Genomic DNA, 25,441 nt, shown 5'->3' on the forward strand with positions numbered 1-25,441 from the left:
AACTGGACCTTGATAGCATTTAAGTTTAAATATAGTTGTTAACATTGCTCCTCACGGTTTTCCGGTGTTTAATGAAGATACAGATGGATTTAGTGTTATAAGCTGCTTAACACTGTTTATCAATTTGGCATTTAACAGATCTGGACAATCACTTGTGGTGTATTGATTAAGACCTGGACACGTTGTGAAAACACGACTTCAGCAGATTGCTAAAGGTAGTTTATGTGTACTTAACATCATTGAGGGAACGACAAATTCATATACAGATGTTTGCCAATTAAAGGAAGGGATGTTGTAATTTTTGACTATTATTGATCAATATTATGAATTTTTTCACTCTGACAGATGGGGCAAATATATGTTTTGTCCTCTATTTGATGTTAAGTCATTTTACTCACATTTTCCATTTATAGGGTACATTTCTGTTGAGCTCAGGAATATTATAATTGAGGTAAAGTTGGCTTTATATTCACCCATTCATACGTTCTCCATAATAATATAATTTCAGGAAAGTATTATTTGCAAATTCTAAATAATGAAATCATATTAGCAGCCAATGAATATCAAAGTACAACAGTGTTCACAGTCAATTAAATAGTGCTAATGTTATTTTCAAGTCATATTTACGTGTGATTTCAGACCTTAAATTCAAATTAGCGTAGTAGATAATATAGGGAATGTTAAATGAAGGAATGTATGAATATAAAACCAACTTTACCTCAATAATATTATAACTTAGTCGGAAAAGTGGTATGATTAAATAATAACAAAAGTTATTAATTACCAATAATAATTAGTCAATTTTATTTGATTATTTGGGTGTTCTAGTTTAGTAAACTGATCGTATATTTTCACTCTAGAAAATTAGCATTTTATTTAGGGTTACTCAGAGGAGAGTAACCAATTGTATAGCTGATTTTAGAAAAGCTTTTAAAATGCATATTTATAGTTACTTTAACAAAATTAATATGTTTGTATAAAGAAAAATTGGGGATTGATACAATTTTAGCTTTTAAAACAAGTTTAGTCTGCTCACCAAGGTTGCGTTTATTTCATCCTAAGTAAAAAAAAAAAATACTGTATTATTGCTTTTTAAAATGACTATGATTTTTTTTTATTGAGTAATGTTAGAAATTGTTTAATTCCTGTGACACAAAGCTGAGCTTTCACCGTCATTATTCAAGGGTTTTGAGCAGGTGTACCCAAACTTGGTCCAGGATGGCTGGTATTCTGCAGCAGAGTAGCTCCAACCCCAATTAATCATGCTCTTACTAGTCATACTATTTTCTTGACAGGTATGAATTGAAGCAAATTGGAGCTAAACTTTGCCGGACATCAGCCCTCTAGGACGGAGTTTTGCACCAATGGTTTATAATCTCATAATGCTTCAGAAATCATTTAATTCAGATTTGCTGTTTTGTTATGATCAATTATTGGCCACCAGGCTGGTCAAACTTAGCCATGAAACCTCCAACAGTAAATTGGCCAGTGTTTCAGTTTCATTGTCTAACCCCTGTGTGTGTGTGTGTGTGTGTGTGTGTATGTATATATATATATATATATATATATATATATATATATATATATATATATATATATATATATATATATATATATATATATATATTGTTTGATTTTGTTTGATTCAAGAGACATGTTAGATGTCAAATTCTCGAGGATAACTCTTAAGATTTGAAGGTACAGTTCGTCTTCGAATACATTTTGAATAATTAACACGTCCCGTTGTGAAGGACTGATAGGCTTCAGTCTAAATGCAGTGAGAGCTTTGCTGCTGATCAGAGTAGATTGTCAACAAGGTATAGTTAACCAGTTTTGGGGGTTATTGCTAGATTTATGGTTCAGGAGTTTACCAGAGTGTCTTTTCATTAAATGCTGTTGTTTTTGGGTTTTCTGATCACAGCTATATGTCATAATGATTGCGGCCATGGCAAACAGTAGTGAAGCCATGTATAAATGTACAGAAAAGGTAGTTGAGACAGACATGTAGCAGATTTGAAGAAACAAAACACAGTTTGAGCTATCGTCAGCAAGTTCATAAACAATATTTGTTTATTCTTTGGAAAAACATTAATTCCATTGATACAGAGCATTTATAACTTGATATGATCTTTCTGTTTAAACTGAGTGCAGAGCAGAGTGGTTGAAGGGAAAGATGTGTGGGAGGAGGATCAAATGTAAATGAAGGAAAGGAGAGAAACTAATTTTCTTGCACTTTTGCTGTGTGGGGTGTGGAGGCAATTGTCTGTGTGTTTATACAGCCTTTTTATAATGTCCATATACAGTGCATCCAGAAAATATTCATAGCGCTTCATGTTACAGCCTTATTCCAAATTTGGATTAAATTCATTTCATTTCTCAAAATTCTACACACAATACCACACAATGACAATGTGATAAAAAAAGATTTTTCAAAATTGTTGCAAATTTAAAATAATAAAAAAAAAAAAAAAAAAAAAAAACGAAAAATCACATGTACATGAGTATTCACAGCCTTTGCTGTGCAGCTCTAAATTGAGCTCAGGTACATTCTGTTTCCACTGATCATTCTTGAGATTTTCCAGCAGCTTAATTGGAGTTCACCTGTGGTAAATTCAGTTGATTGGACATGATTTGAAAAGGCGTACACCTGTCTATATAAGGTCCCACGGTTGACAGTGCATGTCAAAGCACAAACCAAGCATGAAGACAACGGAATTGTTGGTAGACCTCCGAGACAGGATTGTCGTGGCACACGGCTGGGGAAGGTTACAGAAAAATTTCTGCTGCTCTGAATGTTCCAATGAGCACAGTGGTCTCCATCATCCGTAAATGGAAGATGTTTGGAACCACCAGGACTCCTACAGCTGGCCGGCCATCTAAGCTGAGTGATAGGGGGAGAAGGGCATTAGTCAGGGAGGTGAACAATAACCCGATGGTCACTCTGTCTGAGCTCCAGAGTTCTTCTGTGGAGAGAGTAGAACCTTACAGAAGGACAACCATCTGTGCAGCAATCCACCAATCAGGCCTGTATGGTAGAGTGGCCAGACGGAAGCCACTCCCCGCCTGAAATTTGCCAAAAGGCATCTAAAGGACTAACAGACCACAAAAAACAAACTTCTCTGCTCTGAACTCTTTGGAGTTGAATGCCAGTTGTTATGTTTGGAGAAAACCAGGCACCGCTCATCACCAGGCTAATACCATCCTACAGTGAAGCATGGTGGTGGCAGCATCATGCTGTGGGGATGTTTTTCAGCAGCAGGAACTGGAAGACTAGTCAGGATAGAGGGAAAGATGAATGCAGCAATGTTCAGAGACATCCTGAATGAAAACCTGCTTCAGAGTGCTCTTCACCTCAGACTGGGGCAACAGTTCATCTTCCAGCAGGGCAATGACCCAAAGCACGTCGCCAAAATATCAGTGGAGTGTGCTTATAACAACTCGGCTCATAACAACTCAGTGAATGTCCTTGAGTGGCCCAGCCAGAGCCCAGACCTAAATCCTATTGAATATCTCTGGAGACATCTGAAAATGGCTGTACACCGCCACTTCCCATCAAACCTGATAGAGGTTGAGAGGTACTGCAAAGAGGAATGGGCAAAAATTCCCAAAGATATGTGTGCCAAGCTTGTGGCATCATATTCAAAAAGACTTGAGGCTGTAATTGCTGCTAAAGGTGCATCAACAAAGTGTTGAACAAGTGCAGTGAATACTGATGTACATGTGATTTTTCAGGTATTTTTATTTTTTAATAAATTTGCAACAACTTCTAAAAATCTTTTGTTCACATTGTCATTATGGGGTATTGTGTTTAGAATTTTGAGGAAATAAATCAATTCAATGAATTTCGAAATAAGGCTGTAACGTAAAAAAATGTGAAAAAAGGGAAGTGCTATGAATACTTTCCAGATGCACTGTACAGACTGTTTCTGAGGTATCTCAAACTCGCTTTTAATTGAATTGTATTGGAAAAAGGTTCATTACTCAAAGCTTTCCTTCCGATGAGGACCTTGTTAAAGTGTGGGAAACACTGTGTTACAAAAATGTTCCCAACCGACTAGTGCAATCCTGTATTAATATAACAAGATTATAAACACATAAGGTATGTTACAGTTTACTGTCATAAAAAGGTATACTACAGTATTTATTTCATTTTTTACTGCAGTATTTATTTCACTATATATTCCAACTTGTACCGTGCGGGGATCAAACCGGTGATTCCTGCATGGGAGGTGAATATTCTGAGGCTAGTGGCATGTGGCTTATCTGTACTGCACTTGCCAGCTGCCGTCCGTTATGCAGTATGATGTAGCATAATTCTTTAACAAATAATTTTAAATAATATTTTATATACAATAATAGATTTCAGTATGGTTCAAAAAACTATAGCATTTACTAAGTTATTATATGTAGCATAATATTAAGTTATTATGGTGTTTTATTTGAATTACTGGTGCTTGAGACATTGCTTTCAAAGCATTGCCTCTAATCTCTCACAATACACTTTACTAACCCACAAGCCTGTTTAAACCTTTGAATCACAGTTCGAAATAGTCAAGTGGGTATAAACAAATATGATGCTTAGGACACGTGATTATGGCAAAATGAATCAAGCTCTGGTATACTGCTTCACTGCATTATGTATAATTTTTTCTTTTTTTTTTCTTTGAAGCCTTAATGCATAATGTCACATCACTAAAAACACACAAAAAACTTAATTTAAAAACTGCATGCTGTGTTTACTTTCATTATCTTTGACTAATATTTAAATTTGTTTGACCCTCTGAAACATTAAAGTGACAAACATGAAAAAAAAAAAGAATTCAGTAAGGGGCGAATACTTTTTCACATCACTGTATGTGACGTCTGGCTTCTGAATGGTAGAACTTAATTATATCCATTGATTATATCAAAATGTCTGGCTTAATGAGTATTTAATCGGTTATGCTTTAGAGTGTAAACATTTGAGGATTATGTTGTCTGAATTGTTGCCTTTCCAGGGTTGGATCTGTGGATTGTCTTAAAGTAAAACTATCTTATTTTTGGTGTTTGTTTTTAATGTTACACAAACAACAAAAGGCAATACATCATTGTTCAATCAGTGTTGGGGAAAGTTACTTTTGAAAGTAATGCATTACAATGTTAAGTTACTCCACCAAAAAAGTAGTTGTGTTACTTTTTATAGTAAGTATGCATTACTGTGGAGTTACTTTTGCGTTACTTTTTATTACCTGTCTGAGGTTTGGTCTCTTTCAGAACTTAGATTTAGAACTAACTTCAGAACTTTAATTCAGCAATACATTTTTAAAAAACCTAATTAAACTAAATAGTAACTCGTGCTACATTTTCAAAAAAGTAACTCAAATATTATTACTTTTTTTCTGATGTTGCTTATTTTATTTCAGGATTTGGTGCAACCAAAACTAAATAATATAATAAAAGTAAAAGAAACAATTATGCAATATGTGTAAGTGACACTTGTGTTTATGATTTTCTCCTAGGGATCTATGCAATCCCTGCTCCTGTCAACTTTACAATATGGTCGCACAACTTCAGACACGTTTTACACTGGAATTCTGGGATAAATTCTCCTCCACAGACTGTTTTCAATTTAAAACAGAGGTAAGATTCTAAAATAAAGACTAATCTGAAAGCGTTACTTTTGCGTTACTTTTCATTACCTGTCTGAGGCTTGGTTTCTTTCAGAACTAGTTTTTTTTTTAGCTCTGCAATTAACAACACACTGTATAACCTACACCTACATTTACCTTTAAAAATATATATTAATATATTTAAAAAATATTTTAGGATAATGTTACAGATTATTGAAAGTTTAAAGCAATGTGTTTACTACTTTTGTACTATTTGTCTTTAGGAAAATCACTGTCCTTTAAGACAATCCCCTTTTCCTGTTCTTTGATGCATTCAAAATAATGAACACATTCTCTCATTGATTGCAAGATTCATTATGACTACTTTATTTTTAATTCAGCAATTTATCTTTTAAAGCTAATTAATTAGACTAAAAAGTAACTCGTGTTACATTTTCAAAAAAGTAACTCAAATATTATTACTTTTTTTTAAGGAATGAGTTACTTTTCTCGTTACCTAGAAAAGTAATATTATTACCTAACTCACGTTACTTGTAATGTGTTACTGGTTGTAACTTCAGTAATGTTTAATCCTTATTTTAATTCATACACTGAAGTTTATATACAGGGTGGGCCATTTATATGGATACACCTTAATAAAATGGGAATGGTTGGTGATATTAACGTCCTGTTTGTGGCACATTAGTATATGTAAGGGGGCAAACTTTTCAAGATGGGTGGTGACCATGGTGGCCATTTTGAAGTCGGCCATCTTGGATCCAAATTTATTTTTTTCAATAGGAAGAGGGTCCTGTGACACATCAGAATTTCACAAGAAAAACAATGGTGTGCTTGGTTTTAACCATAGACTGTAAAATATATGGACGGAGTATCCGTGACGTCACCCATAGGTTTCTGAAGAGCGCAAAAGAAGCTACAAGTAGGCGCGGCCAACCGTTGCCATTTTGTTCGCGCGTCATCGCACCCACGGTGGGATACCAAACAAGGACAAAGAGGCAGAGAGTGAGCGGAGTGAGTTTACTTTGGGAGAAACGCTTAATTCTATATTTCCTGCGACTCGTTTGTGTTCTGACCACATGTGCTTGGCTGTACACTATATCAATTAAGTATTTAGACTTTTAAAAACACTGTTGTAACACATTGAGCCACTAAGCAGTGTTCTTATGACGTTTTTCTACAGGAGGAAAACGCCAATTACTTCCAAACACTTCAGATATAGTCTGTGTTAGTAAATGCAGGACTATTGATGAACTCCAGCATAACACTGGATGATAACGCTTCAGATGACTGTTCTAGAGCCTACAGCTAATCAATCTGGCACATTCTGGAGGGCATTACAGCTCTAAAGAACATTATAAATGATAAATGATCTTAAATAAAACAAATACATTTACAGAGATGGTATACAAGTAAATAACTTTACTCGCATGGGAAACGGAGGCCACGTGAATGGATTGTGAGCACAATTAAATGCACACAGCATCCCATATCATCTGATAAGTGTAAGAAATAAGTCCAAATGGCAGCTGACTGTGTAAAGCCACATAAAACAACACAAAAATATGATGAATATGCCGAGATCAGTGGCTAATCTGCCGGATTCAGGTGAGGTGAAGTGACGGCGACCAGCGAGACCTAGCTGTCACTCAAGTGGCCACGCCCTTAATTATGCAAACTTAATATAACCTAATATAAAGGAAATTGATGAGTTTTAAAAAAATTCACCCCCCTCACAGTTGTCATGGAGGGTAATAATAGCTATATGAACCAAAATAGTTCTTTGTACCAGGCTGTAAACACCTTTTTTTCTGCTGTAAAGTTGGCCATTCTAACAGTGGGCTCAATTGCAATTTGCTCTATTATGGAGCCAGGACTAGCGGAATTTTGATGAATTGCAGTTTTAGTTACTTCCATATTGGCTTCCTGAGGGAGAGCGGGAGGTTGTCGCTTGGTTTTAACGTAAAATTCTTTCATGAGTTATTTACAAGTTTCTGACCACTTATAAAATGTGTTCAATGTGCTGCCCATTGTGTTGGATTGTCAAAGCAACCCTCTTCCTCCACTCTTCACACACTGATAGCAACACCGCAGGAGAAATGCCAGCACAGGCTTCCTGTATCCAAAGTTTCAGGTGCTGCACATCTTGTATCTTCAAAGAAAATGTTAGCTAACTAGAGCCATATCCCTTAACTTAGCTGAAAATGAGCTCTGATATTCTTCTTATTTTCACCATTCATTCAGAACGGACCTTCGGGTCACTCGGAAGGCGGTGAAATTATAAATTTGTGTCCCTTTATCATCACTTATAAGATATACAGCCTAGTACACAACGTTCCTATGTAACTCCCAACGATACTTCTGGGTTTCTTCCCACCTCAGCCCTCGCTTTAAAAAATGGCGGCCGCATCAAATCAGTCTATAGAAGAAAATTGTTGGTCATCCAGTATTTTTCTACGTTAACATAACCCGTTAGCTTAGACTTATATCTTTTCATGCTTTGTTAAAATATATAGGTAAATATAATCTGCATAGCAGTGAAAGCTAATCCCATGAGGTCTAATAATGTCTCCTAGGGGCAGGATGTATGATAGTGATTTTCACTAATGCAGCTTCTGTGATAGTGAGTCCTGAAATCTGACTGAAACTCTTCAACAACATTGTTCATCTGTAGAAAGCAACATAAGTAGGTAGACACATCTTTTTCTAATCTTTTTTTCTTTCTCAAGTTGTATTTTTTATATTTTATGTGGCTAAATAACCACCTGCTTGAAAGGGTTTTGGAGCGTAGCCTAAAGATAAAGAAGAGTTGATCAAATTAAAAATAATAAAAGTAATTTTACTGGAATGAGATCAAATATACATATAGCCAGGGGCGCCGCTGGCCACCATGGGCCAAGCTGATATTGAAAAGGGGGGGGGGGGGGGGGTTGGGAAGGTTGCTCTGTATTGGCATCAGGGCCGAAAGTAAAGAGCGAGGGGGTATCTCGGCTGAAAGTAAAGGGGGGTTAGTAACGTGGCTTAAAGTAAAGAGGGGGGGTAGGGAATTGGCACGGGCCTTTGGTAATGTCTCTTGGGCCCCTCTAAATGTATAGGCCCTTAGAATCTTCCTAACTTTCCAGCGGCGCTCCTGCATGTAGCTAATTTAGACATATTGGTACATTTATTTATCTCTTCTTTTCTATTACACTTTGCATTCCCGTCCTCATGACAGTGGTCTTCAAATAGTGATCTTCATTTTTTGTTTTTATTTCAGTGTGACGCTGCTTTTGTTTGTGAAATATGATTGGTTATCAAAATGAAGACATCATCATACGCTGGCCGTCTTTTTCTCATTCATCTTTACTTTACAGGTATGATCTTGGCGGGTTAGGTGGATTTGGGGGTGCAACCAAAATTAAATATTATAATAAAAAGTCAAAGAAACAGAACAAGTATGTAATATGTGTAAGTGACACTTGTGTTTATGATTTTCTCCTAGTGATCTATGCAATCCCTGCTCCTGTCAACTTTACAATATGGTCGCACAACTTCAGACACATTTTACACTGGAATTCTGGGATAAATTCTCCTCCACAGACCGTTTTCAATTTAAAACAAAGGTAAGATTCTAAAATGACAAAAAACAAATCTGAAAGCAATTATTGAATGTTTATTTTATGTTTCCATGCTGTTCTTGCTTAGATTTTTCGACTCTCTAGTTGAAATATCCAAACATTCTTAGACAGGGGCGTCGCTAGACCCAATTCACTGGGGCACGTGCCCCAGTAAAAATCTCCAGTGCCCCAGTAAATGCTTTGAGATAAGATTTACTTCATATGCAAGTGTATTTATTAAGAGTGGTAATTCCGAAATAAAGACGTTATTCTCTAAGTGCAACCGAACCAACGCTGGTGAAAGCAATGTGTTTAACCAAAAAGCAATCTGACGCATCTCCGCGTGTGCGCAAAGAACAGGCGCGCCTCTTGCAGGCGCTGCTCTGAGAGTCCCGGTAGTAAACATGCGCGCCAAAAAAGACGGCTACCTGCTTGTTACGCGCCGCTCATGCATTGTAAAACCAGCATAACAGCTTTATTTGTGTTGCAAGTGGACAAAACTAAAGTTTAAACAATATGATGGTGATCTTACTAAGCATGCCTCCTGATAGATTTTTTTGTATGAAGCAAAAAGGAGGGATGACGAGTCAGGGAGGTAAGACTTTATAAACCTAATTACGCTGCACTTTTCTCCTTCTCCCTCGCGCTGAGTTCAGGTGACTGAGTGTTGTGAAGTAGTTAAACTCTCCTCAGTTTAATGTACAGTGTCAAACTTTCACAGGAATATCAGTATATTAATATAGGCTTTGCTAAAAGGCTGGTCAAATGTCTTTTTTTACAGAAGCTAACAGACGCGCATGCTGCGACCACGGTGATGAGTCAACAATCGCATATTTTGACTTATTTAAAGTAGGCTATAGGCTTTAGCATACAGTAATTTTGTGTAAAGACATTTATAAAAATATGTAGCTAATATATCACAGGGGTTTGTGTAGCAGCGATTACGGGAGCATTAATTAAATCCTTTTTTCCCGTGGAGCGAAACAAACACTGCACAGTGTAGCGGATGGAGACGCACAAAAATATATATTAATTCTATATATTTTCGTCGGAAGAAAAATATTCTTTGAACGAATTTTGTTTTGTATAATTTGTATCTTAGTTTTTGTGGGTCAGTTATTTACAAAATAAACAAGAATAACTAATAAACTGAAGTGAAGCGATGTGCCTCAGGGTCCGCTATTTGCCGCGGCCAAAACACAAACTGTCTGTTAAATACAATCGTAATATAAATAAAATAAAAGTGAAATATTCAGTTTCGAATATTGAATCTTTGTTAACTGCATGATCAAAAATAAAAGAGCAGCCTATATTATCACTCTTTATGACAAACATCCATTGATGAATAAGTTTCGCTTTAGTTTAATCAAAGCGTTTAAACTATTTGATATTTTAGTCAAAGTGGTCTGCATAACCAATGATTGAACTTATCCACCTGCGACCCACCCATAATTAAACATCATGTAGGCGAGCTGGCTTTTTGATTACCTGAACCGTGTATTAACGGCTGCACCAGCATAACCGAGATCTGCGTATTAATAGCAGCACCAGCAGATATTGATTGATTGATTGATTGATTTTATTTGACAATTCTAACAAAAATATACAAACAAGTCCAGTTAGACCAATTCATACATTATTTCAAAAACTGTCGAGGATAAAGTACACAAAAAAGCCACAGGCTTATTTCCATTGTGGTCCTCGATATTTTTAAATTAACGAGCAAATCATAAATGGAATGCAAACATCATCAGCTCAGCAACTCAGCACAATAAAATCCTCAACATCAACTATAAAACAACCACTTTTTAATTTCCCTTTTAAAATCACTCTCAATTTGCATCTCTTTAAAAATCGTGGGCAAAACATTCCAAACAGCAGAGCTAGTACACAAAAAAGAATTTCTACCTGATTCACTCTTAAATCTATATGGATAAATATCCCTGCTACGTGCTCTTGTAGAATGACAATGTACCTCACTAACTAAAACGTAATAATTAAGAAAATATTTTGGGACCATTTTCTTTAGAATCTTAAAAACCATCACTAATTTTAAAAATTTTACCCTATTCTCAACTTTTAAAATATTACTTTGGCTATAATGTTCATTATTTAAATGTGTCAGTGGAGGTACTTTCATAACAATTCTACACAACTAATAAGAGAGTTTGTTTCATAACAGCATTTTATGCTTCTTCAATATCCAATATTAAGAGAGTGACTCCATAAGGTACATAACCTGCGCACACTTGATTATTACTTAAATGTGTAAAGTCATGGATGCATCTCACAGCGCAAAGCATAACTTTTCCTTTAAATGTCCATGCTTAATATGTCATTGATGAGGTCTATCTATTGAAAGGGTTACAATATAGGCTATATATGCGCTACATAGCAGGGACGTTATATATATTGGCTACATTTTTTATACACTTCTTTACACAAAATTATTATATGCTATAGCCTATATCCTACTTTAAATAAGTCAAAATATATGCGATTGTTGACTCATCACCGTGGTCGCAGCTTGTGCGTCTGTTAGCTTCTGTAAAAAAAGACATTTGACCAGCCTTTTAGCAAAGCCTATATTAATATACTGATATTCCTGTGCGATTTTATATATATGTATATATATATATATATATATATATATATATATATATATATATATATATATATATATATATATATATATATATATATATATATATATATTTATTTATTTATTTATTTATTTTATTTATTTATTTTTTTTTTGAGGGGGTGGGGGCGGGGGCACGTGCCCCAGTAGAGCTTTATGTCTAGCAACGCCCCTGTTCTTAGATAAAGAAGCTTTTTCTAGGTAAGCAAAACATATTGTCTTGTTTTCAGAAATAATATGCCAATATTAAGTGAGTTTTTCCTTAAAACAAGCTAAATAATCTGCCCATGGGGTAAGCAAAATAATCTTGTTTTTTCTTTTGACATAAGTTTATTTTTCTTACCCCATTGGTAGATTATTATTATTTTTTTGCTTGTTTTAAGTAAAAACTCACTTCATTTTGGCATATTATTTCTTAAAACAAGACAATGTGTTTTGCTTGTCTAGAAAATTCTTCTTGATTTAAGAATTTAGATATTTGGGACGAAAAAACCTAAGTAAAAAAATTATTTTTTGCAGTGCAGCATTGATGGGGAGGGCAGCACATTTCACATCAGTGGATGTGCAGCAAATCTGATGCTCTGTAATAACATGATATTTTATTAACGTCTCAAATTTCATGAGCGGAACACATACATGAAAAGAGAGAATGTGTAAGAGTCTCCCATACACAAAGAACAAACACCCTACATGTAAATCATATTTTTGTTGTTGGCTTTAGTATTGGGCTAGAATACAAGCATTCAAAGGCCAGTGATCATGTATTAACATCTGCATTTTGACATCATTTCAACTTATAGATATTTACATTAGCTGTCACCTACGCTACATGTAAATCATATTTTTGTTGTTGGCTTCTTTAGTATTGGGCTAGAATGCAAGCATTCAAAGGCCAGTGATCATGTATTAACATCTGCATTTTGACATCATTTCAACTTATAGATATTTACATTAGCTGTCACCTACGCTACATGTAAATCATATTTTTGTTGTTGGTTCCTTTTGTATTGGGCTAGAATGCAAGCATTCAAAGGCCAGTGATCATGTATTAACATCTGCATTTTGACATCATTTCAACTTATAGATATTTACATTAGCTGTCACCTACGCTACATGTAAATCATATTTTTGTTGTTGGTTCCTTTTGTATTGGGCTAGAATGCAAGCATTCAAAGGCCAGTGATCATGTATTAACATCTGCATTTTGACATCATTTCAACTTATAGATATTTACATTAGCTGTCACCTACGCTATTGGTGTCTATTGGAAGGAATGTGTTAGCAAGGTAGCGCTCTTTTGAAATGAATGTGGGACTAAGGTGCAGTGGAGGACTGGCCATCCAGGGGTGCGTTTTCCTAAACAACGACGTAACTCGCAGCTGAACTATCATAGTACGATGCATTGTTTGGGAAACGAATGATGTAGTGATGAGTGTTTCCCAAAACCTGTCGTTTCTCTGTCGCAGATCCATCATTTGAACCTCGTAGGTTATAACGTAAAACGCCCATAATGATGCTCTGAACAGGGTGGTAACGTCTTGAAGAACCCCATCATTTCTTTGTGCAGATTATATTGTTTTACACGCACATGCATTTAAAAAAATATCCAATATTATTTTTAGTAAAAACATGCACTCGCTTTTCATATTAATTGAAATATATGTAAATGGCACATACAGAGCCTGTTTCCTTTACAAATATTATTGAGAACATTCTATATTCTATTTTAAAACATAAAATCACTTATAAAAGCTAGCACGTATTCTAATATCATATATAAATAAATAATGCGGCTATTTATTAAGAAATTAAATTTAATAGTTATTGTTTATGAAGGAATGAAAAAAATCCTACTTTAATAATAATATTAATGATGATGATGGTGGTAATGATTATCATCAATCTAGTGTATATATCTAGGATTTCAACTAAACACAGACAGCATGATTATTTAAAAGCCTGACAGGTTTTAAATTACATTAAGCTTTTAGTATTTAAATATTGAACCTGAAAGTGCAAAGAGGACATGTGTGGAAGGTGTAAAAAGTGCTCATCTGAACAGGTAATTTAAAGTTACGACATGCAAAGTAACACTTGCTTCCCAATGGTAAGTATATAATTAAGTGTGTCCAATGTGACAAGTGTTTAAGTTAGTTATGCCTTAGAATTTAAACGCTGGAAAAGTTATGCTGTCTGAAACTTTTCATTGTGCTGCATCTGTGGATTCTCTTAAAGTAACAAACATATTATCTGTACATCTTATTTAAGTTTTTCTTAATATTAACCAAACAACAAAAGACAGTGAAATCACTCTCTGCTTATGACTGAATAGCTTTATAGCACAATAACGGTTAACCTTTATTTAATTTACACAGTGAACTTTTTATATAATATGCAATGTTATATTTGATTATACTATTGTTTTTTTTACAAATATACCGAATTATAAAGCTGTGACCCTAAAACCAAAACTAAACTGAACTGTGAGAAGTCTGTATTGTTGCATAGGTCCATAAATATTTAGACATTGACGCAATTCTAACATTTTTGGCTCTGTACACCAACACAATCGATTTGAAATGAAACGAACAAGATGTGCTTTAACAGAAGACTGTCAGCTTTAATTTCAGGCTATTTACAATCAGGTGAATTACAACAGTTTGCATATGTGCCTCCCACTTAAGGGTCCAAATGAGCAGAATAATAATGATAAATCAAACTTTCATTTTTTAATACTTTGTTGCAAATCCTTTACACCTTGAAGCCTGGAACGCAAAACCAAACGCTGGGTTTTATTCCTGGTGGTGCTCTGCCAGGCCTCTACTGCAACTGTTTTCAGTTCCTTCTTGTTCCTGGGGCATTTTCCCTTCCGTTTTGTCTTCAGCAAGTGAAATGCAAGCTTAATCGGATTCAGGTCAGGTGATTGACTTGGCCATTGCATAACTTTCCACTTCTTTCCCTTCAAAAACTCTATGGTTGGTTTTGCAGTATGCTTCGGGTCATTCTCCATCTGCTCTGTGAGGCACGGTCCAATGAGTTCTGAAGCATTTGGCTTAACCAGAATTCATCATCAATAAATACAAGAGAACCAGTACCATACATGCCCACGCCATGTCACTACCACCACCATGCTTCACTGCTTAGGATCATGAGCAGTTCCTTTTCTTCTCCATACTCTTCTCTTCCCATCACTCTGGTACAAGTTGATGTGGATCTTTTCTGTCCATAGGAGGTTTTACCAGAACTGTGAAGGCATTTTAAGAACTCTAATCTGGTCTTCCTGTTTTTGAGGCTCTCCAATGTTTTACATCTTGTGGTGAACTCTCTGTATTTACTCTGGTGTAGGATTATCTTGATTGTTGATTCTGACACGCACACACCTACCTTCTAAAGAGTGTTCTTGATTTGGCCAACTGTTGTGAAGGGTGTTTCATCACCAGGGAAATAATTTTTTGGTCCTCCACCATAGTTGTTTCCCATGGTCTTCCAGGTCTTTTGGTGTTGCTGAGCTCAATGGTGCGTTCTTTCTTTTTAAGATTGTTCCAAACAGTTGTTTCGGCCATGCCTAATGTTTTTATTAATGCTATCTCTATAATGTGTTTGGTTTTGTTTTTTCAGCCTAATGATGGCTTGCTTGACTGATAGTGACAGCTCTTTGGATCTCATCTTGAGAGTTGACTAACAGATTCCAAATGCAAATAGCACACTTGAAATGAACTCTGGACCTTTTGTTTGCTTTTACACACACAAAACACATATAATTAATGAATATATGGTTGCATCCTGGGCAATGCTTAAAAATCATCCCGTGTCTGTGGTTTGTTCATATTTATCTTATTTTATTTGGGATTTTACAAAATGTCAAACACATAAGATCTTAAATTTTTTCCTATTTTGCCATTTTTTTTAAGAATATGTATGTTCTTTCATAGATGTGGAGACAGAAAGCAAACAGAGCATTTGAACATCAGAAATACAACTATGGATGTCTCTGAAGCATGTGAAGACATCTATACACCCTGCACTTTCTTCATTTGGGCATCACTTGACAATATGAATTCATCAGTAATTGAAAAAAGATTAACACCATATGAAGACAGTAAGTGTTTGAAAATCAGTTCAGTTCAGTACAGTTTGTGTGTTCATGCATTTTGTATGTTAATGGGTTTCTTGATTTTATAAGTATTTAAAAAATGTATTTTATGATGCTTTGTTTAGCAATCATAGGTCCACCAGTTATATTTTTGTCTGGCTGTGGAGACTGTTTGAATATCAGCATCTCTCTACCCAATGAATCAAGGAAAAAAGATCAACTGCGCCAGTTTTATAATTCTGTGTCCTTCAGTATAAGTTGGAAGAAACATGGAAACAATGAGGTAAGGATCTTGTAGAAAGTTCATACAGAGTATATGATTTAATTGAAGTCTTTTTACTCTTTAACTCTTTTAATTAAACCTTCTCTTGTCTGTGAAAGGCAATTTATGATTATTATGTGCCTCATATTACCTTACAGTATTTCAACCTAGAACAGAAAAAAAAAAAAAACAAAAGACAAGGAAAACAATATTTTGGACAAAAGTATAAATGTATATGTTTCAATGTTTTTCATACAAAATGAATGAAAAGTACTATCCCATACAAATGTACAGTTGCAGGACAAAAATGGAAACATGACTTAGTCAGTAAACATTTCACAACTTAAAAGCTTAATTTCTTACTAGTAAAGTAATATACAACACTGTTCTTGAAGAGATAGTTCAAGCAAAAATGAAAATGTTGGTAAAAATGATTTACGTACCCTGTTCTAAATCTGTTTTCCTTTTTTTTGTCTGTGTAACACAAAATAAGATATTTTGAAGAATGTTGGAAATCAGTTACCAAACAGTCATCAAAATAGCTCCTTTTGAGTCAACATGAAAACAATTTTTGGAACAAGTTAAAGGTGATAAATGATGATAGAATTTTCATTTTTGAGTTAACAAATGACTGTATATTGATTACTGTGGCAACTGCAGTGCAAACAATCGTCATTTGACTATCAGACTGGTAAATTTTGATGTTTTAGAAGCCTTAGCCCTAGAATTTATGACATGGATTAAAAAAAAGTCAAAAAAAGGAAAGGGGTGCATAACAGTTCAGAGGGGTAATAAAATTAATTCAATTGAATTTATAAGTTTTGTTAAACTTATAACACCAACCCCCCGAATGAACACATCCTCTGGGTATGAGCTCACTGCTTTGTGTGTAACCCCTGGATGGGTTACATTTAAAGTTAAATGAATCTTAATAATAATTATGGAAGAGTTGCATTGTAACAACGTTTATTAAAGTAATTAAAACCATTTTATCTTAGAAGAATGCAAATATACCTATGAGAGAATACAAAAGTTCAGACAGAATTTGATGAGAACTTCTCTGAACTTAATGTATTTATCAATTTAAGAGTAGCAAGATTTGAAACCCTAATTAAAACTCGAATACAGGACACATTCAAGGCGTTAGACTTTTGTATATTTTTTTAAACTCTCAATGCAATCTTAATTTTAAATTCAAAATTCTCAATTCGTGACCCATAACCCTCATTTTTGCTTTCCTTATTATTATTATTTTGTTTATTAGAGCTTTGTGAATGGCTTTTCAGTGAGGTTTCTCTCCCACTTTGCATACTCCGTTTATTATGTGAATGTGCTTCTGACTGAACTTTATCCATTGTTAACATTCTGCAACAGTTTTTCCAAGTTTTTTTGGTCAGCTGTGTAAGACAGGCGGTAACTCAGTCAATTGTTTTTCATCTATTGTTACCAGTCTCTCAAGCATCACCAGCAGCCTATTTAATGATATATTTTATATGGCAAATATGCAGTAAAAATGGAAAACGAAACCGTTACTATCTAACCCTCATTTCCCGAGGAGGGAAACGGAAATGCTATGTGGAAAAACTTCCACTATGGGGATTTCGCCAGAAAGCCAATCATCTGAAAGAGTAATAAAACAGGCCAATGAAATGCCAATGAATAGTCAGCGTCAGAGTACACAGCTGGCAGCAATTACAATCATTTGTGTATAAAAATGCCAGCCACGCAACGCTAAGTATCTTTTCTATCTGAAGAACCGAACTACAGCTGTCAGCTAAGGCACAACCGCTGTGGTGAAGGAACATAGCATTTCCGTTCCCCCCTCGAGGAATGAGGGTTACGTAGTAACCACTTCGTTCCCCAGCGGAAGGGGAACTTCAATGTTATGTGGAAAAACTTCCACTATGGTGAAATGTATAGAAAACACCACAGTGATTGAACCTTACCACGTTGCTGGTGAGAGGTTTGCCAGGATCCAACGTGCCCCCTGGCCCTAATATACCTTACTTACCTGTGAAGCGCTTATTTATGTTTTCTGTTGAGTCGTAAAAAAATACACCTAGGTAATTTCTAGGAATTTTAAAATACAACAGTACTTTGAGAAAGCATGCCAGTCCCGAATGAGGAGGACTCTACGGAGGCCATCAGCTGCCCAAATGGGGAGACCTGGTGGCAAGAAGACATATGGACTAACCCTGAGAAGGGGGAGAACACATATGATGGATGGTTAGCAGGGAGGGAAGACGCGGGCCTGCCAGGAGAGGGGAGAACTAAACCGTGGCTTATGGGATCGCCAGTGGGGATTGCGCATTGCAGGCACGTTTACCCAGAAAGCAGGCTGATCGAGCGGGCATGCCAACAACGTAATGGGTCAGGCACCCGACTCCTCCACTGAGTCAGATGCTGGGGGCCTCGGAGGAACTCTGTAGGGTTCGCCAAATAGGGAACTCAGCTGAGCAGAGTAAGAAAAGCACACGCATCTCTATGTTAGCCCAGGTAGTGGTAGTTTTGTGCCATCTGTACAAACTACTTTATATACTGTTTTACTGGTTTTGTGAGAGTGGCTTAAAGTTGGTTGAGACCACTTAAAATTGCTCTTGCTCAAAATAGTTCCAAAAATTGCTAACTAATTCCAAAAAACAGGGTTTTCTTGATAATTTAGCAGTTCAATCATGTTAGTTCTGAAGTTTCCACACGTTGTACTTGTAAAGTCACTTCAGCTAAATGTGTTTTACATTTACAATTAGCAGACGCTTTTATTGCTGTCTTTTTGAAAATTTAGGTCAGACAGATCTCCATACCAAGTAAACAGTATGTCCTGGAGAATCTTCAGCCTGGTGTTCAGTACTGCGTTAGAGTACTTCCACAAATCAATTCCAACCAAAACACTCAACCTTCTGCTTGGCAATGTGAATACACTAGTAAAGAGGAGGCACAAAGAGGTAAGAAAATACTTTTTTTTCTGTTACTATTTTATTGCTACATAAAAATTTGACTTTGTGTAAACTTATGTGTGTTTTAAATTTATATATTAAATAATGTAACGCTGTTAACCAGCACTGACCCTTGCTTTGTCAAATCACTGCATTTTCAGGAATATATAAACCATGTACAGGATATATATATACAAAGCAATAATGTTATTTGTAGAGAGCATTTTTACAAATAAGCACAAGTTAGTGTGTCAAACAAATTCAGTCAAGGTGATCATGACCCAGCATTAAGGGCACTACATGGTTCATATGGTAAATTGATTGTTTCCATGTAGTTGATGCTACGGAGAAATACCTTTCTATGAAAATAATGAATTTTACCACAGAAACCCAAACTTTACTATGAAGTTTGGTTTATTTAGCATTAAATCAATAGCTAATCGTGTGGGGATATTACAACCCTTACAGAAATGTCACATGAATTTCACATGTGACCACATGCACAAGTAAAATTGCACACTTGAAAGTTCTCATGTGAAAATCGCATGTGAAACACGAAACCACACGTGAAGAGCACATGGGATGTGTGTGTGTGTTGGAACAATTTTGTGTGAATTCCCATGTGATACCAAATCATGATCACAAAAAAATCAAAAGGGGGCTAAATATATGTGTGTGTTGTTTTTTTAATGGAAAGAGAAGAATCCTCGAATTCAGAAAGACTTTTAGAAAGACATTTTCAAGCACTTTGCCACATTTTTTGTATTATTACTTGGTGGCAATTCTTCAAAAATTCTGTTGTTTGCAGTTTTTCTAATATTTGTAATACTTGCAACACTTGGATTTTTCAACTTACTGACAATGCAACATTTTCCTCTTTCTTTAAGCTCAATTATAAGTTCAACACTTAAAATACGTTCAAAATTTTTACAAATATACCACCTTAAAGGGTCATAAAACCCTGGGCTAAATTTAAGATTTTAATGGACCTGTGTGTGTGTTCATCAATTAAGACAATGATAGCATCTGTTGGCTTTAATAGTATTGAATAACTGCCTAATATTTAATTTCCCCCTTTATTTTTTCAATACAGTGACCTTTCTGCCATTTGAATTCGTCTGATTTGCAAAAAACAAACAAACAAAAAAAAAACATAAGCCTATAGGTAGATCTTATAAGTTTACAGACTTTTGCAAAAGTGGCATAAAATAAGAATAAATATAATTGTCAGATCCATGGACACTCTTGATGTAACAAATAGATGCAGATCAGACACAATTAATTGTTACATCTAGCAAACAATTGCTAAATATCCACTCTGATTCTTTATCTCCATCAAACTAGCCACATTATAGGCCTTTCAAATGGCTTTTGCTATTTGCTATAATAGTGGAAACCTGAAAATGATCCCATAAAGGAATTAATTGATATCCATTCATTCGATGATGCTGATTTCTATTAACTCTACAACACAGCAAAGTGTAGAGAATTATTCAAAATACAATAAATATCACAGAGTCACCAGTTGCGACCTGTATACCTTCAATATTCCAGTCACACGGTATCCTGTTCGACTTACAGTAACTTAGTGTACTCACAGTGGCTAAGGGTGTTGAGCCACTCATAAAAATTGACATACTAAACATATTATAATGATTTGTTCTCATTGCAGACATCTGTTAAAATGTCTAAATGTAATGTATAATATTTAGGATTATTTTGTGTATTTCTATCTCTCCAGTGTTATATTTAATGAGCTGGTCACTAGGAGCGACATTGTCAGGTTCATGTGTGATGATGTTGGCATGGATTCTGGCTTACACAGGATTTCTATGCAAGCCCAAGAACCCTCCTCTCAAATCACTGGTAAGACCCCGTCTACATTCAATTGCAGAAAATGTCGTGTTTAATTGTGTCATACATTTTCATTTACAATCATTAATTAATACAATTAAACAAAACATTTAACGTAACGGTTTAATGCTCTGGAAGAGAAAAGGTTTACTCATCCCATTAGTGATTAGCTGCCTTTTTGTTTTAGCAGATTTAGAATGTATTTATTGTATTTTACATTTCTGTTGATTTTTTTATGTAATCAAGCAGTAGGTTTTCAGCCTGTCCCATTTATTGTGACATGTTTAGGGTTTTTGGTATCTGTCTAAGTGTTTCCTCTAGGATTTTTTCCAGCTGTGGTGGCAGGCCTTTTTTTACACTGATATACTAACTACCTGTGGCGCTATTTCAATGACAAATGTCGTGAGCGCAGTATTACGAGTCGAGATCGCATTTATGTAATAGCCTACAGCATGCGAATCTCTTTGCTTGCACGCCGATTTCCTCTGCTCGTGCACAAAGCTTCTTGCACGCACTCAAATACGCGCTGCTCAAGCGCAGACAGTGTTGCCAGATTGGGCGGTTTCGAATTTATTTTTGCGGATAAAAAGTGACATAGGCGGGTGGTGAAAATTTGGGCGGTTTTGCAACGGCGTGCCTGCCAGCCCCGGTCTGCCCTCATAAACCTGTTTTGATCTCCCAAAGAGATGCCATAGCCCTCGTTCTTCGCATACATATGCTTAGAACAGTGTATAAACGCTTGTGATCAACGACAGTTTTTGGGCTGGAAACAGTCAGCATCATTTGGCAACACTGAGCGCAGCTCTTCTTGTGCGCTCTCAAATAAACGCTGCTGAAGTGCTATTATGTAACGAGTATGTCTCCAACATTTATTAGATTTGCTAGGAATATTTATGAATGTCTCCAATAGACCTACAGAGTGTAATTAATGCGTCCTGAAGTAAAGTGAAACAGCTATACGTCGTGTTTGCTGGCCTCACGCATCACACACACCTGTCAGTCAGTCAGTCAGTCAGCACGTCACCTTAAAAGGTTAAACAAACGATGCACAGCACTACTACGGTCGGTTACAGAAAAGTTCACACGGTTATAATTCACTTACCCTTTAATACGTTTTGGTGCGATTATCACCCGCTATTAAAAAAAATTACATTTTTTGAATGAGAAGCTGCAATGTAGCCATGCCTGCCATGGATGAATGAATGTAGGGGAAACCATGTGTCTGTTGTAATAATAATAGCAGTAATAAATAATAGCAGTGTGTTGAAAAAAAATGAATAAAGCTCAAAATCCAAATAATAACTTATTTCAATGCACACTGAATGGGAACATTCCATTCTAAATCAAACATGAAGAAACGTACATGTATTATAACTTAACTTACAGTGAAAAAAAGACACATAGGCTGTTAAAAAAATAGCAGTGTCTCTAACAAACTATCTGCTGCCCCAAGACACTGAATTCAAGCCACAGTACACTGTGACGACAGTGAAACATGGTGGCACAAGCTTTATTGTATGGTTCTGCAAGCATGTTGTTGGCTCTATTTTTTGCATTCCAGAGATCATGGATATTTATTGATACGTGAATACTTAAAGAGGTCATGTTGCCTTATGCCGTAGAGAAAATGCCCTTGAAATCGATGGTTCAACAAGACAACAATCCCAAACACACCAGTAAGCGGGCAGTATCTTGGTTTCAGACCAACAAGATTAGTGGCCAGCCCAACCTTTGGACCTAAACCCAATAGATACTTGTAGGCTAACATCAGAAATACTGTTTCTGAGGCAAAAGCAAGAAATGCAGAAGAATTGTGGTGTGTATTACAAATGTCCTGGGCTTGTTCAAAGGTGCCTGAACCTGGTCAACTTAGATGTAAACCAGTTCTCAGAAGGCATAGTAAGAAAAATAAATACATATATGGCTACTGAGAAAGCGCATTTCTTCATGTAGTATTCTGCAATTTTTCAGGCTGCCTTTATCAATTAAAAAAAATTTTTTGCGCTTCATGCAATATGCACCAGGTGGCACAAGGAACAACCACTTTTCCATTGTCAGGTCAGTGTGAGCAAATGCCTCCGAATCAAACAGCCCGCCCAGTCCCATGGGACAAAGAAAGTGAAATCAGAATCATGCAGATGAAATGCACTGTCGCATCATCACAGAATGATCAAGATGGACACAAACGAACCAAAGAAATTGCACGTTACTGTATTAAATCATATGTCTAGCGACACACATAGACCCAAGCATTTTGTTTCATTATAGGCTATTTATTTACTCACTGACTGACTGTGATTGGCTTCATGGTCTCTCCACTAATGGCAAGGCAACACACCACTCATAAAATAAAACCATGAGATTTTTGTTGGAAAATACTCAGTAACAACGTATTTTATAACATCCTTGTTTTGGCATACATAATATAATAGATTATAAAATCTAATAATTCATAAAAGGGTGTACACACCAGTAAGCGGGCAGTATCTTGGTTTCAGACCAACAAGATTAGTGGCCAGCCCAACCTTCGGACATAAACCCAATAGATACCTGTAGGCTAACATCAGAAATGCTGTTTCTGAGGCAAAAGCAAGAAATGCAGAAGATTTGTGGTGTGTATTACAAATGTCCTGGGCTGGCATACTTGTTCAAAGGTGCCAGAACCTGGTCAACTTAGATGTAAACCAGTTCTCAGAAGGCATAGTAAGAAAAATAAACACATATATGGCTACTGAGAAAGTGCATTTCTTCATGTAGTATTCTGCAATTTTTCAGGCCGCCTTATCCGTTAAAAAAAAAAAAAATTCGCTTCATGCAATATGCACCAGGTGGCACAAGGAACAACCACTTTTCCATTGTCAGGTCAGTGTGAGCAAATGCCTCCGAATATGTATTTAAATATAACATTATATAGGCTATCCTTCTAATAAACATCCATATGTAATAATTATTTTTTATGTTTTTACCCTGATTTTATGATTTACCCTGATTGATTCATGTTCAATCTATTTAAATTAATAAAAACTATTAAGTTAACTTTAATGATTTGTGTTGTGACAACATGAAGGAATTGTGTGGAACCGACCATTTGTTACAGTGTACGAGATAGCTATAGCCTACTCTGTGGAATTACCAAATACAAGATTCAGGAAACAATTTAATGTTCAGAATGCACTATAGTTTATCCACAGAGATGACCGTGAGTATGAGGGATGTGACAGTCACTTTGATATTGATGACCCTGATTACACTTTAAGGAGGAAAGACATGGAAGATGATGAATCAAGTGGATCTGATTTAGACTTTAGCAGATCAAGTGATCTAGATTCAGAAGCTGCACAGCCTAACATAAACTCTGGCCATCAAGATGCAACCAGCAAGGGTAACAAAACTTTTTCTTGGAAAAAGTTGAAACCCCCGAGTGCACATTCAAATGGCCAAGTGCCACACCTCCAGACAACTTTCACACACCCCTGGAGTATTTCAGAAAGTTCATACCAGCAGAAATGTTCGAGTTACTGAAGGAACAAACACATTAGCACACTAGCTGGGGCTTTGGAGCGGGTGAAAGGCAAAGGCTGAGTTTGCCTGGGTCAGCTAAAGAGGATTTGAGATGCCCATTTCACTAGTTTTGTGATCTCAGATGAATGTAGAATACACACCACAAAAAAGAAAGAAGATACAGTACTGGTCATTCAACAATATAATTGCATAAAACACCAAAGTTATTTTTGCTTTAGATCACTTTTATGTTTCTATTGAATTTATGGGTGTTGCATAAAATAACCTTTAAATGTTATTTAAGGGTTTTTATGAGTGAAACACAATCGAGGATTTTACGTTTTCCTTAAATGTTGCATAAGTGTTGCATTAAAGACCCTTGACTGTCACAGTCACCAGCTGGAGAGCCCAAAGACTACACTAGAGAATGAGAATAAGGGCGTACTTACACTATGTACCTTTGCCTTGAACCGGGCCGAAGCATCCTTGTTCCCCCTCCCGTCTCCCCTGACGGCCCGCACTCACATTGCATTCGCGCATGAGCAAACTTGTATCATCGAGGATGCCCTGTTCAGTAAGAAGCGCTCTCGCTCAGCACAGTGGAGATTTCTTTATATCATTTTAGTCTATTGAGTTGTGTTTGCTAAAGGTGCAGCTGTCGGGCAGTGAACGGTTTGAGTCTTTAATAATCTACAACAGTTTACGTTCATTGAACAGTAAGAATGATTATTAAATCCATATGAAGCAGTCTCTTAAAAGTCTCATCTTCAGTTTTGGGTTCAGGTGTGCTTTGAGCCCGATTCAGAGCACTCACACTTCTCAAACAAACCGGGAAATGCGCCTGGGCAAGGTTCGGATGGCATAGTGTGAGTGCGCCTTAATGCTTTGACTATTAGAGATGGAGCAAGAGTCATTAGTTCGTCTCATCCTGTCATATGATATTTGTCTAACCCTC

At 36.0% G+C, this 25,441-nt stretch overlaps 1 protein-coding gene across 7 annotated transcripts in view; it reads left to right on the forward strand.

Annotated features, from left to right (window-relative positions):
• Nucleotides 1–25,441, forward strand: part of crfb1 (cytokine receptor family member b1) — a 37,917-nt gene that overhangs the window by 162 nt on the left and 12,314 nt on the right. For 2 of the 7 annotated variants that reach the window (XM_056464821.1, XM_056464826.1), the window contains exons 2-8: nt 139–215; nt 8,863–8,959; nt 9,088–9,208; nt 15,776–15,942; nt 16,062–16,219; nt 18,981–19,140; nt 20,873–20,997. In XM_056464821.1, the coding sequence (XP_056320796.1) occupies nt 8,905–8,959; nt 9,088–9,208; nt 15,776–15,942; nt 16,062–16,219; nt 18,981–19,140; nt 20,873–20,997 (786 nt within the window). In that variant the 5' untranslated portion in view covers nt 139–215; nt 8,863–8,904. Of the gene's footprint in view, nt 1–138; nt 216–5,542; nt 5,620–8,140; nt 8,297–8,862; nt 8,960–9,087; nt 9,209–15,775; nt 15,943–16,061; nt 16,220–18,980; nt 19,141–20,872; nt 20,998–25,441 lie in introns of those variants that run through there. The other 5 variants (XM_056464824.1, XM_056464822.1, XM_056464825.1 and 2 more) reach the window with 5 other exon arrangements.

Source organism: Danio aesculapii, chromosome 9 (assembly GCF_903798145.1).
Source record: "Danio aesculapii chromosome 9, fDanAes4.1, whole genome shotgun sequence".
Lineage (NCBI taxonomy): Eukaryota > Metazoa > Chordata > Actinopteri > Cypriniformes > Danionidae > Danio > Danio aesculapii.